Genomic DNA, 18861 nt, shown 5'->3' with positions numbered 1-18861 from the left:
TGTGTATGCATTTACTTACCGCACTGTTCATCACTGTTGTCCCCGCAATCGTTGTCGCCGTCACAGTGCCAGAGGCTGCGAATACAGTAGCCATTTTGGCAGTGAAACTCGTCCTCCTCGCACTCTCTGGGAGCTGCAGGGAGAAAAAGAAAGAGAGGTTTCAGAGGACAGGTAATGAGGATGAAACAGCGAACCGCAGATAGTGTACAATAATGTGATAGGCGGCAGCTCTCCCTGAGCACTGCTAACATTATACAGTATCTACAGCTGCACTGACACTAGGGACACTGTGGTCTTTTATGAGGCTCAGAGCTGGGGAGAAGAGATTTCTGTCTCTGTTAACAGGGTGAACTCTCCCGAGGCTGCAGGTCTACAGCTCAAATAGGCTGTGGGTCAATCTCAGCGCATAAGACGTGTGATTGACAGCTACTGCAACTCATTGAGGAGGTCTAAAGAAAAGTCTGAATGTACTGAATGCGTCTGTGTGGCTCTCTTCACGGTCATTGACTGATCACAGTAAAAACCTTTGCTTAGAACGTTTTTTTTAAAGTTTTTATAAACCTTCTCAGAACGTGAAAGAAATGCTTTACAAAAACGCATGAAACCCAACAACCTTAACAAAAAACTAAAAGGGTGATTCACACCCTCATGGGTCACAGAGGTTGTGGTCAGCTTGAAGTGACCAATGGTGGAAGAAGTATTCAGATCCTTTACTTAATTAAAAGTACAAATACCACACTGTGAAAAGACTCTGTTACAAGTAAAAGTCCTGCATTGATAATGTTACGTACGTAAAAGAATGTAAGTATCAACAGGAAAATGTACTTATTAAAAGTACCTCATGTTTTAGAAACTGGAAATGATCCAAACTGTTATGTCAATTAAGTGTGTGTGTTAAGTGAGTGTTAAATCGGATACTTTGGGTAGCTAAGTTTATGATAAAACATCATATTTTATAGCCTGGACTTTTATAAGTGCTTTGTGTGCGAAAATAATTTGTGAAGTACACATGTACTGAGAGGTTTATGCAGAGGTCCGGGGTTCAATTCCAACCTGTGGTGATTTCCTGCATGTCTTCCACCTCTCTCTCTCTCACCCTTTCTCACCTAGCTGTCCTATCAAATAAAAAGGGGGAAAAGCCACAAAAATAATCTTTAAAAAAAAACAATACCTTTGCCCTTAGACGAGGTAAAACGGCACGTTGTACGAACTACTTCATCTTAAAATATCTTGCTTTAGTACAGTACATGCTTAAGAAATAGTTTGGGCTATCTAGTCCCCAAAAAAATCTGTAATTTGTAGATAATAATCTTTAATTAGCGGAAATGTAAATATTCTCCATCTTGCCTTCCAAAAGTTAAATGTTGTCTGTTTTAAGTTGAGGTGGATGTCCCACCATTAGTTGCTTCTTTGGCATTTTAACTACGAATAAGACCACATTAAAAATTGCTAAAAGAAAGATGCAAATTCCATTCTTCTTGGCATGTGTTAGTCCACCATATTTTAACAATATGCAGTAAAGTGTATTTACGTCTGTGTCCAAAGTTTTCTGCTCAAAAGTCATTTTCAGGAATCTACAGTATAAGCTGCATTTAAACGCTGATTTCTTAACACATCCCCAGTACCTTTACATTTTAAACCGGTTTGAATTCAGGTTTGGTTGTATATCCTATCAAAGCTGAGCTTGAGCCGCTTGTTTTGTGTCTTAATTACATATACTGACAGCTACGCATTAGCAAATGTTTCAATAGAGAGTTAACCTTGAGACTGAAGATAAAAGACACATTTGTCACTAATACCAACAGCCGTGACGATGCAGTTAGACAGAAGTCACACCGTTCAGTGAACCTTCCGCACTGTGACATTGACAGTGTTTCAGTTGCAAAGCCTTTCACTGATCCAAACAACTCCTTTCACCTTGCCTCTTTAATCACACCTCTATTGATAAAAGACTGAATGTATTTTCAAAACACAGCCTTCTACTGTTACCACCGCAAATCGATGGCAAAACCCAGCCATGCTCGCCTGGGGCCGAGTACACAGGTCCGTCAAGGAGAACCAATGATGGATGGCCCCTGGCAGGAGGTAATCCATAATTTATCGTTGCTATGTGTGAGTGTTAGACAGCTGAGACAAACAGAGAGAGATAAGGAGAGACAGAAACAGAAGGATGCCCACAGACTAGAGGGGCAGGCGAAGAAGAAGATGAAGCTTTTCTGTATGTCAGTGAGATTTTTCATCTTTTCTCAGTTGTGTTGCATCACAGCACGAGTCAAGGCTGCTGGAGACACACTCCACTTCTGAGAGACAGGAGGCCCTAGAGCATTGGGGTGTGTGTGTGTGTGTGTGTGTGTGTGTGTGTGTGTGTGTGTGTGTGTGTGTGTGTGTGTGTGTGTGTGTGTGTGTGTAGACCTCTGTGAATAGCGTAGATTTCGAGGACTAGGCTAACGCCCCTCAGATCTCTGCAGGGTAAATCCAGGCAGCTAGCTAGACTATCTGTTCAATCGGAGTTTCCTGTTGCACGACTAAAAACAATTTTTAAACCTACACATGTCCCATCAAAACCAGTTCCTTCCCAGTCTATTTGGCAATGGCACTGCAGCTTTTCTTTTTCTCCGCCCAAGACGATTGTGATTGGTTTAAAGAAATGCCAATAAACCAGAGACTGTTTTCTTCTAGTCCCCGAATGCTATGTGGAGTAGCCAGCCCCTCCTCCGTCTGGCAAAGCGAGACTACCTAGCATGATGATTTCATGATGATTTGACTCTAATTTAATCATATGAAAGACAACGTGAACAAAAGGGGAACACCATCTACAAAAAAATGGAAACGTTATTTCCATGGCCTAGAAAAGTTCACTCCCTATTTGTGAACATGAGCTCCTCTCGATCAAAGCCAGAAACCAGAGAGGCAAGTCTCCAACTTGTGATGTCATCAAGTTTAAAGTCTGGCGTTGCACCACAGACGGTGAATGAGAAAGAGATTTCTTTTAATCTTTCCCAATTCCTAATGAATACCTCATAAATGGAGCAATTTTCTTTTTTTTTATAGTGACTTTGATTCTTTTTTAATTTTGACGAGCCGGCTGCATCACAAATGCTACTACTTTCTTCTGTCACTTTTTGTGAGTTTTACACATAGACTGTATAATATAATAGGTGTTAAAGATCTCCCAAGCGATGCCATGCTCTCCCTTTTCTACGTTGAAGCCTCTGTGTGATGCGTAATGTGCTATAGGTGCCCAAAAAAAAAAAAAATCTATGTTTGGTACTTTTGTCATGGTTCATGTGTGCAATCAACATCACACTTTGTGAGAAAAAAATCGTGATACCAATTCTAAGCTAAAATAATCGAGATTCATATTTTTCCCTGAATCATGCATATTTGGGAGAGTTCATGTCTACTAATGTTCTGGAATACGACCATACGAATAACTTGTATGGATTTTGAAAACGGGCGTAGTTTGCCTTTAAAAGAATAACGGTTGCATTACAAAATAAGTGAGGTGAAATGAAAACAAACAGTAGGAAACAGTAGATCAAACTGAAAAAGAAGATTTTTAAGATAACATTCATACAATTGTGAGATTATTTAATACATTGTATTTGATACACTGTACGTTTAAGCGTTAAAAAAAATAAATAATCCAATAACGAAATGTGGGCTGATATATCAACTTTTTAACAAACATTGTCCAAAATATAGGCCTGGACAATTTATTGCTCTACTTTCGGCAGCTAAACCTCAGCTGACTTCACCCACATCAGCCTCCCATCAGCCAGAAACCTCCCCACCCCCCCCGCCCCCCCCCCCCCCCCCCCACCCCCCCCCCCCCCCCCCCCCCCCCAATAAAAAGGAAAGATGAAGAAATAAAGAGCACCGCGGTGGGTCCAAATGGAAATTCATTTTACGCGCACTATCGACAAATACACTCATTCCATCCATTATTCAACTTCTAAGAAAAATATTGACTTTCCCCCTCTTCTCCATAGTCTCGCTCCCCTCCCATCAGCGAGGTAAACAAAGGGAGGGCGGAGGTCAACAAGCCCGAGACGTCCATCATTCACGCAAGCAGCCAAATGTCAAAGGGCAAAGGGTGCTGGGTCATTACCAGGCTCCTGCTGTGTGTGTGTGGTGAAACGGTTGTCATTGTTTTTGTTTTGTTTTTCTTTCTGTGAAATGTCTTTTAGACTTCAAGACTTGAGATCCCTGATTCACACACACACACACACACACACACACACACCACACACACACACACACACACACACACACACACACACACACACACACACACACACACACACACACACACACACACACACACACACACACACACACACACACACACACACACACACTCCGTGGTTTGTCTAAAAATCCTGACAAGTACTTCAGCTCCAGCCGAGCGTAGCGGATTGTCTCCCCGTCTCTAAATAATGAAATAAAACCACTGCATCATGGAGAGAAACAAAACATATTGGGGGAGGTAAGAGATGGACCATGGTGAAAAAGTGAAGTGAAAGAAGAAAAGAAGCATGAAATAATAAGTAGTTAAGGGAATGGGGGAGGGAAGGAAATTTACTAGGCATGAAGATGAAAAATTCATAGCTGGCTCGCAGCAGACAGATCCCTCCATCAGGAAGTGATTCAGTGTCTGGCTGCCGATACAGAATATGGGTCAACAGAGGAGGAAGAGAAGAGATGACAGACAGATATGAAAAAATCATCCAGAAGAAAAAGAGCCAACCTGTACCTGCTGTACACACAAACTATTTGAGGCATAGTACAAGAGTTGCTATGGAAAACAATCACTGTCAAGAATGGGGTGTATATAAGTTGGAGATTTGATTTAAAAAAGGACCAGTGTGTAGGATTTAGGGGAATCTATTGGCAAAAATGAAATATATTAAAATGTAAGTTTTCATGGGTGTATAATCTCACACTCGAGGCTGGCTCAAGGGCTCTAGCTCACTTTGAGCTTCCTTTTGGCTCTTCACAAACCTATGGGTAACATCACAGAGACTATGTCTATATTTTATACAGTCCATGGTTCTACTACACACTTGGAAACAAGAGGGGCGTGGGAAGGGGGCATTCAGCGGGTTGCAATTTTCATCCTCACGGCTAGATTCCACTTAATCCTACACACTGGTCCTTTAATAGCTGTTAAAGCAAGAAGCTGCTTAATCACAACATCACCATTTTTTGGTATTCACGGTAAATGGAAGTTGCCACTTCCCTTTAAAACAGATGCCACTATAAATACTGAACAATCTAGATAATTCTAAGAAGTCATCTTTGGATCTTGAGGCACACTAGCACATGTGAATTTCCAATTAGTGCTGACCAACAGGTCAACATGTCCAAAATGTCCACTTATACAGAATTTAAGTTCATGACTACGTATTTAAAAAATAAAATGAACAAATTTCCCTCGGCATGCATTCATTTTCTCTTGCTGAGGTTGAGGCTGAGCTGCCACCCAAATACGCACGCACGCACACCTAACAACTGTACCCAGTCTGTATGATTGGTCCATTGGTTGTTAGGGCCAAATACACAGACTGCACAAATGGTCCAGCCAAAAACGTGTGGAGAAGATTTGCTTGGTTTTCTGTAGAATGCAAACACAACCATGGTTACATGAGTTTTTGCACCAATGTTCCTAGACAATGCGGTCCATCTGGCCTGCAGATACCACCACCCCCCCCCCCCCCCGCTGGTTCAGGAGTCTCCTGAGCCAACCAAACGCACAAAGCTTTCTTCTTCTGCTTAAAAGCTTCCTACTCCGGTGTCCTCAGGCAAGTTCTTGGGTTATGTGCTTATGTGTTACGTTTTTGGCATTTTTTTTTTCTAAAGATCTAAAGTTAAAGTATGTGATTTTGAGATTCATCAAATAGCAGTGCCTTTTCCACCAAATCTAACTGTATAGCCATTTGCCAGAATTCTTTGACTGGAATAAAGAAATAATTTCTGCTAATTGCCTTGCAACCACACCGTGACTCCGAGACTCCAGGGAGTTCTTCTGATTTTGTTGTAGTGTGCTAAGCTAAGCATTCACTGTCTGTAGATGAATACTTTAACGTACAGACAACTCCAGGAACAGCTCTGAAGCGATTGTGAATAAGCACATTTCCCGAAAATGTTAAATTATTCCTTTCAGTGTTTGATCAAAATTCACTTGTTCCTACACTAGCTTTCTCTTCTGTACTTGTGAGCAGTCTAATGAACTCAAAAACCATTTTAAACAAATGAGCCAAGCTTTTGTGAGCTAGATAAAGGGCAAACGGTTGATAAATCAGAAATACCTTACACAGATACGTAATCGGTAAGCTGGGTATGCGGTTGCTTACGGGCCCAGGCCAATCAGAGGCTTGCAGGCCTGCTTGTCAGAAATTTTGATTGACAGCCAGGGCCCCCTATCACATTCCCATTACTCGTGACAAGCCCAGCAGCCCCACATGCACTCTGAGAGCCACTGAGCAAGCGGGAGTGAGAAGAGTCAAACATCTCACATTTACCACCAAAACGTACAGGGAAACACCACGCAAAACATTTCAGACCGTCCTGCCAACATGTACACATTTTAACGTCAATGGATTTTTCATTAGAAAGTCGCTGAAGCGGCTGCTGTTTCAATCCTGTTGGCTCTCTGCAGCGGGCGGGACTGTAGTCCCCCCCCGTGACTGACACGTATACGCGGTGGATGCAGGAAAAACTGCAGATGAGACGTACAGGATACTGTAAGTGCACTGATAAGTTAATGTTCAATAAGTACGTTATCAAACCGTATGAATGTGTGTCCCAGACCAGGATAGGAAATTAACTAACAATGTAAAGATCAACAAGCCACTGACAGAAAGGTTCATTTGATTCATTCAATTTTTTTTTTTATAGTTTTGTTTTTAATCCACCAGTCATTTTTGCCTTTTTGGTAAGCTTCCTAGGAAATCTCAGCCCAGAGTAATGAATTAAAAGTAATAAAAGTAAAGTTTCCTTTTTATTTTTAAAGAATTAGAAAGAAAAAAAAAAAAATCACAACTTTTTTTGCAACTTTCACTGTCTTCTGCAACTTCATTGTAACAAACAAAAGACATCACAACTTTTACAAAAGCTCCCGCGAAATCAGGCATTATGGGCCGCAACACTACAAAAAGGTTCTCAAAAAAGGCCAAAATCCTGGAGGGACTGCCTTTGTGTGTTTTTGCATGTGTTATGGTGCGCATTCACCAGTGTTTTTTTTGTTCGTTGTGGTGCGCGTAGGCTACTCCTGATTTTGTCAGTCATCTCATGTCATATGCTATCATGTCTCTATGATCCTATCCTGTTCATGGTGGCCTTCTCATGGACATTGCACTGTAATCCTGCATAAAGGCCCGGTATTGGCTCATTACGCCACTGTAACAACAACACAGGGAGAATAATTGATGTTAAAATGTGACTCAAGTTTGTTATAGCTATTGGAAGACTCTTTCTGCCGTGTGTTATCTCCATCAGGAACACGTCACTCTCTAAAACTATTTCTGTCCCTGCACTGAGTGTTAAGTGTGATTAAACTGAATCACCAAACTGACACTGGTGTGCAGTGTACATGCACACGGATCAGATGGCACACATGGAGTCTTCTGAGTCATTATGGGTATATACAGAGACTAAAAGAGGACGATGTGCTCACATAATCTGACCCCTAACTCCACCGAGACTAATGGAACACGAACGAACACACACACACACACACACACACACACACACACACACACACACACACACACACACACACACACAGCATTGTACTTCTATCAAGTTTGGTGACTCAAAGAATAAATAACAAATTTGAACAGACATTAAATGCAGACATTCAGTACTTCTTAGTTTTTGATACTCAGGGGATCCTATATTTCCCATAATGCAACAATTTATCAGTTTAGTTGAATTTTTTTAGACCATTCATGTCTGGTTAATTCACGTTTTTTGTTAAACTCAACACCTACAGTATGTCATATGTCAACTTTCAAGTCAGCCTCCTAGTTGTAAAGAATAGAGTCAAGGATATCGCAAATTTACTACAAGATCTTCCTTTAAAAAAAAAAGCCCTCATTGCTCCAGAAGTGACAAATCAAACCATTTCAGCTAATTTTGGAAGGAACTATACTACGCTACAGCAAAACCTTTTCATTCTTCCTTTTCTGCCAACATGAATGCAGCATTAACGCCATAAACAGTTGGGGTGACGCCTCCCGATACCATCACAATACCTATGCCACAACACAATATTATTGTGATTTTAAACATATTGCAATATTCTGCAATAGTTTGCAATTTATAACCTTATAACTTTGTCAACATCTGTTTTATCTAAAAAGATACATTTCTCTGTTTGTTCATATCACTTCAATAAAAGATCGATACTTGGCGCCTGTGTATTGATAAAGCATTGCCACAGAAAATTTGCCCCCCCCACCCCAACTAAATAGCCATTTGAGAAGGTGAGTAACAGACATAACTGTAAAACTTAAAATAGTCCTCACAAAGGTAGAAATATAGTATCACTCCTATCCACCAGGCAGCAATGCATATACAAATACAGAAGCAGACACTCTCCTCACTTCACCCAGAGCAGGCCACATTCTGCCTGGCTAGCAGCTGAGGGGTATTTTGGGTTCAGCGCGCACGCGCGCACCACACCCCCACACCCACCCCCACACACCCAACACCCACACCCACCCCCACCCCCACACACCCACACCCACACCCCCACCACCCACACCCAACCCACACCACACACCACACCCACACACACACACACACACAAATCATTGGAACAGAATAAACTAAGGGCAAATGTCAGTCGTGTGTGACCGTGGGAGTGCTGCTCTCTCACCAGTGTGTTTGTGTATGTGTGTGTTTGAGTTTGACAGCCACAATTCCTTTAGATTCAAAACAAACACTTTATTGCACATGACTGCCTCAAACATCTGTCCATTTTAATAACTCATCCCCTGAGCCTGTCAGAGTATGTCGAAAGGTTGTGTGTGTGTGTGTGTGTGTGTGTGTGTATATCAGTGTGACCGCCACTGTCTGACTATGTATGTTTGTGTTGACAAGAGAGAGGAAAGTGTACTTACGACAGTCCTGTTCGTCTGAGTCGTCCTCGCAGTCGTTGTCTCCGTCACACACCCAGGAGCGACGGATACATTTGCCGTTGTCGCAGTGGAAGTCCAGCGGCGAGCAGGTAGGAAGCACTGCAAACAAACAAGGCCACACAACAGGTCTATCAGCGGGAACAAACACACAGACAGACAAACACAACATGAGGCTGAAGGTAGAGGACAGCAAGTAGCTGTTTTTAAGGAGGTACAGTACAATATTAAATTTGATGCTATTCTGTCAGTTTTGATTTTCTTTTTTATGTCATTTTTCCTTTATTCTCCTAAATTATTCCCTGCTGGTTTCATATTTGTATGACCTATACATGATTTGCCTTTCATGTATGAATTGATGAAAAGGTTTGATTATTTCAATGCTGTTTATGATAATGCCAACTGCTATTCAGAACTGAACTGAACAGTGTCTTCACTTCTTTTTTGTTATAAGCTCGCTTTACAAAAATACTGTAGATTTGGTACTAATGCAATTTTTTTTTACCCTACCATGAGAAATATGAACATGATTTTCCACAAAACCGTTTTGTCATTTAACAACAGAAGCAAACGTTATACTAATACAAGCTGACTGTACAGAATACAGTCGAAATATGGCAACATATGATGTGATTACAGAATACTATGGGTACATAAACAAAGTTATAGATCTGACCTGACGTAAAAAAAACGAGCTTTCAATTTTCAATCCATGTTTTTACGGCAACATTTGGTCAGTATGGTAAAATCTTTGACATCCAATACCCAGCCCTTCTGTTAACGTTAAGATGCTCCTTAGTTTCAGATGATAATTAGCCATTTAGCTGAATCAGGTTTTCTGAAATGTGAATATTTGCCCGTTTTCATTGCCGTCTGTGATTATACACTGATTTCTTTCTGGACTGTTGCATAGTCAGATGTGATGTCGATCCAACACAGCGATGACATTTTTACAGATTTTCCCGAGTCATCAGTCCTGTATGACAGCTGACTGCTGCAGTGAAGCTCACAGTTGGAAAGACAATTTAAATGCAGCCATTTGAGAAGGTGAGTAACAGACATAATGCTATCCCTTTCCAAAACTGTATATCACTGTAAAACTTAAAATGGTCCTCACAAAGATAGCAAAGTAGTAGCAAACCTATCTACCAGGCAGCAATGCATACAACTACAGAAGAAGCAGCTGACCATTAGCCATTTGGCTGAATCAGGTTTTCTGAAATGTGAATATTTGCCCGGATTTTTTTTCTAGACTGTTGCTCGGACGACACAAGCAATTGTAATATGTGTAAAAACAATTTTTAGTCGTGGCGCGACAAATAACGTATACTAAAAGCGAGAAAACTCAGTCAGATGTGATGTCGATCCAACACAGTGATAATACTGAGTCATCACTCCTGTATGAAAGCTGGCTGCTGCAGTGAAGCTCCCAGTTTGACCGACACTATTTAAATGCAGGAGGTGTCTTATTCCCTGTCTGGTCTCAGCTCATCCAGAGCCTTGAGCCTGATCTGGACTCACACATCCTCCTCTGTCCCACCTCTTTACCCCGAGAGCAGCAGTGAGCTCAGATCAGCGCATTCCTCCTTAACTTCATATCCGCTCTAAATGCAGCTACTCGCTGTCTAAGCAGAGCCCCAATGACTGGCCCTTTGTCATCCGCAGACAGAGCTAATTTAATTACAGGCCAGAGAGAGAGGGAGGGAGGGAGGAGAGAAGTGAAGGGAGGAGAAGAGAGGAGAGGGAGCAGCTACTACTCACCGTGGACTCTCACTCGCCTGTCAATACCAGATATGAAATATTGATCGAACAACGCAGACTTTATGAAAAATGTATGACGTCACGCAGCGAGTTAACCAGCGAGGCAGACAGGCGGACAAGTCAAGGCTCAGTGAGTGAATTAAGAAGGTGTGTGTGTGAGAGTGTGTGTTGGGGTGTGGCTTTGGTCTCAAGGGGACGTAAAGCCCCACTGACCCACATACCTCTGCATGGATATTACATTATTCAGAGAGAGAGAGAGAGAGAGAGAGAGAGAGAGAGAGAGAGAGAGAGAGAGAGAGAGAGAGAGAGAGAGAGAGAGAGAGAGAGAGGCAAACAGAACTGTCTCGCTTACCCCTTATTCACCTTCTGATGAACTCTCCTTCCCCCTAATTTTAAACAACCATACTGGTGGTCAGGCTAAATTTGCATATACAATGCATTTCTGCAAACAATTATCTGAATTATATCCATCCATTTCTTTATTTCTTTGCTTCCAGGCAGCCATTGGTTTCAGTTATATTCGGTAAGATGTGAAAAGTCTTGTGTAGAGACGTAAAATGTGCTTGAGATATGTCATTCTCTATTACAGAAATAAAAGGCCACCTTTATGTTTTTTGTTTTGTTGTCACATAGGGTTAGGCTTAGGGTTAACCCTTTCCTGTGCGGTGCATTCAAAGATGGTCGAAACAATGAAGGTTAAGATGTCAAAACATATTTAAGAAATTGAGCACTGCTCCCTTTCCGTAGTCTCTTTACTGAAAAACAGCATTTCTGTTCTTAATCAAAGTCAACTGAAACACTGACACATAATACAAAGAAAAGGGCGATAGAAAATTACATCTGCAACATTTTGAAAAAAAAAAACCATACATCTGATTTTAGTTTACAAAACCTGTCTATTTGTGTTTTCCTGTTTTAACTGAATATCTTTGAGTGTTAAATTACCGGTTAAAGAAAAAAATAATTGTCAAGTTGGGCCCTGGGAAATTGTAAATGACAAAAAACAAACAGACAAATACATTGTGAAAAGTTGCAGTCTTAGAATAATACAATTGTAATTGAATGAACATTTCCATTCCCATGAAACATCCACAGCTGCTGGCATTGTTCTTATAACTTTTAAGTTACAGTTCCGTCTCAGTTGACATTAGTCTGGCTATCAGCAGACCAAGCCAAGCCCAATAGATATGAGTTTGAGCCTTAGTCTGGGGAGTCTGCTCTGTATTTTCTTTGCACAAGGGGCGTGACCAACGGGCATAGTTCAAATGACTCTGAACGCAGTTGGAAAGTCTTTCCTCCAATCTGTCTAACGATCCGGGTGACGTGGGAGCGACAGCGGCATCAACGGGTTGCTGCGCTTTTGGTGGCAGCCATGTTAAATGTAAACAAGAAGCTGCTTGGTCACTTCTCTATCATCATTGTGTTAAATCCAAAGCCAATGGCTTGCCAGGGAAAGAAGACAGTTTGTGATGTGAGTTTGCTCAGTCTAAATAAAATAAGGTTTGAGTGCAATATTTGCCAGAACCGCCGCAATAAGGAAGCAAACAGGAAGTAAAATTTGCAGCAATCCATTAGTGAAACATCCAGAAAAATGGTTCCTAATGACTGGATGACGTCGAAAAACCGCTCTTTGTCAAACCCAAGTGTCAGCAGATTCATGGCCTGCACAAAAGGAGAAAAATGCTGCTATTCAACATTTCAATAAATAATAAAGCTTATAAGTAGAAGAAGAGAGTGCTGTGTTGACACCCACACATACAAACACACACATGCAGACATAAGCAAACTGTCGCCGCACACTGTACATAAACACACTCATCCACCAGTGTTTCCTTTAGGATTTCTTACAGCAGTGGGGGCAGGTTTGTCAACGAACAACAATCTTTTGAGGAACTATAGGGACACTACAACAGGTCATCAAAATGAATTCTTCAAAGGGAAACCAAAACCCAAATGACTACATCTATAGACTATTTCCAATTTATATTCTATTACATTGACTTACTTACCGTTTTAATGTTTCCAGATGTTTGATATCAGGACAATAAGCTGACAGAACTGACAAGCTGAACACTGCCCAATTAGAACGGACCCACCAGCATGTGGAGGTAAACTGGACGGACCCAATAACCTCTGAAAGGCTCTACTTGTTAAATTCCGATGTGAGCGTTAGCCAACAGGGGGATGCATTACATCGGCAGAATAATTTAAAAAGGCAACTGCGACTTCATTTGGGGGTTTACCCTATTTCTGATACCGTGGCGGCAGAGATTTGGATATGGCGGGCCGCCACTACAAAATCAACATGGAGGAAACATTGAGGCCTACAAATTGGGAGAGATGCAAATTGTATAAAAATAAATACTCTCCTTGCTTTTGCTCGTACACACGGACATGCAGTAGGTGGGGCCTGTGTACTGGTATCAGGGGGATCAGCAGGGAGCATGCTGGGAAGGTTGATAAGGGCTCAGGGCGCTTTCTTATCACACAGATTATGCTCAGGTCAGCGCTACTCTTCTTGCTTCCATTGCATTCCTCTGACTGACACACCACACACACACCACACACACACACACACACACACACACACACACACACACACACACACACACACACACACACACACACACACACACACACACACACACACACACACACACACACACACACACACACACACACACACACACACACACACACACACACACACACACACACACACACACACACACACACACACCACCACCCCCTTACGCTGTAGGTTCCTAAAGAGCAACACACAACACAAAGTGGACAATGTACTCTACCTTCCTGAGAAACTACTTTCCTACTTACCCAACACCTGCCTCATTCCTACATTTCTCAGAATCTTAAGCTGACACCAATATTGATGATGTAGATCGTTTTGGTAGTTAGGAAAATGAAGAGCACTGACAGAATTATGCCAAAGCAAAACCACATTAAAGATGTTAGATTTCACAAGTTACTGCATTCTGGTCCATTAATTATGTATTATTGTCACATTCTCTTGAGCAGATTCACACAATAGTAGTTGATTCACGTGCATCTCGTTTTCCAAACTTTTTGGAAATTTGCTTAAAACTACATCTTTAACTAGTTTATTCACAACCAAGTTGAATCCTTCCAGGTGACACAAACTCACACACCATGTTGGTCACGCACACACACACCTTCAACAATGGGCTTTTCTCATCCGGGCTACAGAATTCCCACTTGTATTTACGCACACACGCACACAAGGCCTGCCCGCCTGCATTGACCATGACCCTGCTCACACACAGTCTTCAGTAAGCAGGGAGATATTCTCGTACTCATCTATGCTGTTTTGAGTTTCTACCTGGACCCCAAAATAATAGGCTGACGGAGAATCTGTAGTGAGTCTGCATTGTCTGGAGTGACACAGATGCTGTGAAATTGAATTTTGAATGTAACTTTCAAGGCTGTGAGCGCCACAAACTTCACCCTCAATGTGGCGAAGGGTTAATTCTTAGAATCAGATATTCCAAACAAAAACAACCCAAAACAATCTGCTTTGCTCCCTAGAGGTAAGTGAGAAAATATGTCGGCGCACAAGCCCTCTAAGACTTGTCATATTTGGTTTTAATGAAAAACATCTGGATTTTCTTGACAAGAACACATTGGTTTGAATTTTCAGACAGATTGTTTGTCCCCACATTTTAAAATTGTAATATGTTTTCAGCTCTAACCAGCTGCTGATCACTGTAGACCTCAGTAAACAAGGGCCTCTTGCGATAAGAACCCAGCATCACCCAGAACATGTGAAGAAAGGTAAATAAAATGTGTGTGTCTGTGTGTGTGTCCCCTGTCTTTAGGAGGATTTATGTGTGCCTCTTTAAGTGGCCTTGAGCAGCAGAGTTAATGGCCTCCCCTTTGCTGTAGAGCAGCTGAATGGAGTGGCTCTAATGGGACCAATATATCTGCCTAAACACTGCTTATCACGCCGGCTCAACGGATAGGAGGATGGACAGATGAAAGAGAGAGAAAAAGGACACTGTGTGACTGAAAAAACAGATGTGGATTTCAGAGAGTGATAGAGGAGTCTGAAAGTCTATTGAGAATATTTAACCAGACGAGCTTTAATAAAAGCTTATTCTTTCAGTCCAAGACAGGTCGGTTCACCTCCAGATTACTCATCTCCACTTACTGTTTTTTTGACTCCATGTTTGACATTAAGCAAACATTATACCACACACACACACACACACACACAAAAACAAAAATTAAAAGGAAAAAACTGCAAAAAAAAACTAAAAAATAATGATCGTTATTAATAATGATAACGGCATGATGTGTTCATCTTTGACACATTACTTTTTAACATAAGTTGTTGCAAAGCCTTGAGGGGAGTTGCTACTTTTAGCTTTTTTCCCTCTATTTCTGTTTATATTTAAAAGTTGTCTTACCAAAACACCCCCATCCAGGAGGAAGCCCCTTCGAAATACAGTTTTTCTGGTTTCAAACGTAAAGTTTTGGTGCGTACATTTTTGATATTAATGAACAGTCTCTCCAGGATTTGCGCAGGAGCAGACATGTCCTACTCACATGTTTGCTTCTCGTGTCTGTTTAGCGTGCAAATTAACCTCCCTGACCAAGAGATTTTATCAGTTGATGCTGTTTCAAGTCAGGAGATATTATCACAACTCAAAAGAGTAATTGAAGACCTTAATATTGCGTAGCATCAGAGTGGAGGATTAACTGTTGGGGGCCATGAAGTCCATTTTTCAGTTTAGGAAAACAGAAAATGTCCACCACTAACGCAGTTCTGCATCACCACATGTTAAATTGACTCTGTGCAGGACGTTTTGATAGTTTGTAGGGCTAATAATTAATTTTTTCATAATTTCAAAGTATCTTTCTTGTCCTGCCACAACACCAAATCTCCAACTCAAACTAATTCCCTCTGTTCCTTCTCATGCGTCTCAGTCTCTCCCACTCCGCTCATTCTTCATTTGCCTCCCATAGCCGGCACCGACAGAGGCGGCTTATCTGATTCTGAGCAGCTCTGGTCGGTAGCCAGCGCATATTTCAGTCCGTCAGAGAAGAGTAGCCCTGCCAGCAGAGTTTTTCTTGGCAATGTGTCTGGCGGTGACCTGTGTGATGGACTCCCTCCACCCTCCTCCACCTCCACAGTAAACAGACCCCCTGCTTCATCACAGCCGCAACACCACGCTGCATTCATAAACGTGCAGAAAGCTCACTGCAGACTAGCCCTTTCAATCTGTATCATTGCAAAGTGGTTATCATAGTCTGGTGTATCAAAGTCAACCCATGTGACTGTTTATCCATCTTTTATTTCTTTATCGCCGTCTGTCTTGTATATACGAAAGTAAGAGAGTGTGTCAAAGTGGATATTATTTCCCTCTGAAATGTAGAGGGGTTTCCGTACAAATGCATCATACTCATACTGACGATCTGCAGGCATTGTCACGAGACATTTTATTGTCCATCAAGGCATCTAAAGCAGAAACTAATTATGCTTGTTGCCATGACGAATCTCTGCCGGGTGCTTGACACCAGTGAGAAACACTTGAGTGCTGACATCCATACAACCCACTCATTTTCTTCCTAAGAGGCTGAATGACAGGAAATAACTCTGATTCCGTCTAATGATGACATTAGAAGACTATTATGACTATCGGTTGCTGGATAAATGAAGTTATTATTTCTCTAATGTTGCCTTGCCCTGTCCTTTAGACACCCACCTGCAGCAGATAATTCATCTCTTTACATAGATTATTACTTACTACTTACTGTTTACTGACCAAGGATAGGCCTAATCAGTTTGGCGTTCATAAAAGGTAGAGGTTAATAGTGAACAAGAGGGCTCAAAAAGGATCAACAACAAAAGAAAACTATTTCAAAGGGGGTAAAGAGGCAACCTTGAGTCAGAGTGTGAAAAAGGCTGGATAAAAAAAACATATACATACATACATACATACATACATACATACATACAGACATACATACATACATACATACATACATACATACATACATACATACATACATATACACATATATTAAAAAACTTTTTCAACATTATTATTGCTTTTTCCCCACATTTAATGTTGACATTTTCAGCGCTCATTTCGACGGCCCATTTTTTGTGACAATTTTCTTTACTGAAAACAGGTCAGTTTGACCAGAGGACAACATGACGGATATATATATATATATATATATATATATATATATATATATATTAAAAACTTGTTGGAAAACTTAATACAAAACAAATATATGCCATGGCTGTCACACCTTGACATCCCTTTATTTCTAAATTGGACTGAGTTGCTAGATTAAATATCAGAATACCCCAAATCAGTGTTTTCAGGTGATTATAGATAGTCGTATAATGTTTTCCAATTATGTGATCCAGAACGAGATATTTCATTGTACAGGGAAACATGTTTCCTTACTGTGCCTATGACAATGAAACTCTGACAAAATGAAAATGAAACTGCTAGACAAACGACCATCCCTTAGCCAAAAGCATGTGTTTCGGTGCAGCTTTGATTTGCGATAATAGGGCAGTTTGAGAAGACAAAGGCAGGTGATAATGAACATGAACATGAACACAGAACACACACACGAAACACACACACGACACACACACACACACACACACACACACACACACACACACACACACACACACACACACACACACACACACACACACACACACACACACACACCACACCAACAAACACACACACACACACACACACACACACACACACACACACACACACACACACACCAAACTTATTCAAAATAAGCAAACACAGCTGCAGTGGTCCGTCTGGTTTTGCAACATGAGATGAATGCATTTGTCTACTTCAATCATCAGCAGCGTCAACAGTTAACCTCAAGAGTTCTCATTGGGAGTGATATGATCAACAAGTGGCCAAGTTCATTCATTCAATACAAAGCTAATCCCGCTTGTGAAACGTGCAAGTTGACTGAAAAACATCCACGCAAATCAAATCAAACCTCCTTGTTAACTATAGTTGCACTTAGCAATAGCTAACCATTTCAATTTCTTTTTTGTTTTTTGAAAGGTGCTGTGGTGTCTAGGGCTGTGACTCATAAATACCTCAAACATTATTTCCAATTAGTCCATTCATTATTTAGCCTATAAAATGTCAAAGATAATGACACGTGCATACCGCAAGTTCTCAGAGCCCAAGGTGATGTCTGCAAATTGTTTATTTTGTCTGGCTGTCAAAACTCCAAATGAAGTATCGTAGTTACGTGATTATAAATTACAGTAGTGAACACATGAAGAAAGGCAGAGCTGAAGAAAAAGTGCTCGACACACTCATCCCCAAGGCAGTTAGTGGGTGATTGATTCTTAGAGGGAAAATACATCATCTCTAGCTGCCACTTTCTTCATGTGAATCGCGCAGCTTCATCCACTTGTGTTGCTTCTCCCTCCCCAAGAAGCAGCCAAACCACAGCAGCTGTAGCTGTTCTTTCTATCGCTCTGATCTGCAAAAGGTCACACAATGGTCCTGAAAATGATACAGTTTCTAAATTAACGTATCCACCTCAGTCCTGTTCAATGTGTAATAGGGATAGACTGATAATCGGCCCTGGCCAATTATCGTTTTTTGGCAGTTTGCAGATGATCTGTATCTGTGTTTTATTTGCCTGATAACCAATGAAGTTATTTCATTTAAAAGTGCGCAACTTTGGCTCGGCTACAGCTCTGTGACTGTCCCTCTGCTTCGGTTTCACTCACCACCGAGTCTGACGTAATGTCTGACTATCTTTTACTGCGTATTATGTTGACGGTTTCTAATTCATTCAATAATTGCTTTGAAGCATTTCAGCAAAGTTTTGTGTTGGAGTTCGTAACATTCCAAAATCTAAACTTTGACTCGAATGTCCCATGACATGGTGCTCTTTG

General features: G+C 41.2%; 1 protein-coding gene across 3 annotated transcripts in view; it reads right to left on the bottom strand.

Annotated features, from left to right (window-relative positions):
• lrp4 (low density lipoprotein receptor-related protein 4) overlaps window positions 1–18861 on the bottom strand; it is a 124403-nt gene that overhangs the window by 41627 nt on the left and 63915 nt on the right. For all 3 annotated transcript variants that reach the window (XM_032522934.1, XM_032522942.1, XM_032522952.1), the window contains exons 3-4: window positions 9129–9245; window positions 20–133 (exon numbers count right to left, since the gene is read on the bottom strand). In XM_032522934.1, coding sequence (XP_032378825.1) covers window positions 20–133; window positions 9129–9245 — 231 coding nt within the window. The remainder of the gene's footprint in view (window positions 1–19; window positions 134–9128; window positions 9246–18861) is intronic.

This window comes from Etheostoma spectabile, chromosome 1 (genome assembly GCF_008692095.1).
Source record: "Etheostoma spectabile isolate EspeVRDwgs_2016 chromosome 1, UIUC_Espe_1.0, whole genome shotgun sequence".
Classification (NCBI taxonomy): Eukaryota; Metazoa; Chordata; class Actinopteri; order Perciformes; family Percidae; genus Etheostoma; species Etheostoma spectabile.
The sequence above is the reverse complement of the archived record's forward strand: the minus strand, read 5'-3'. Positions and strand labels throughout refer to the sequence as shown.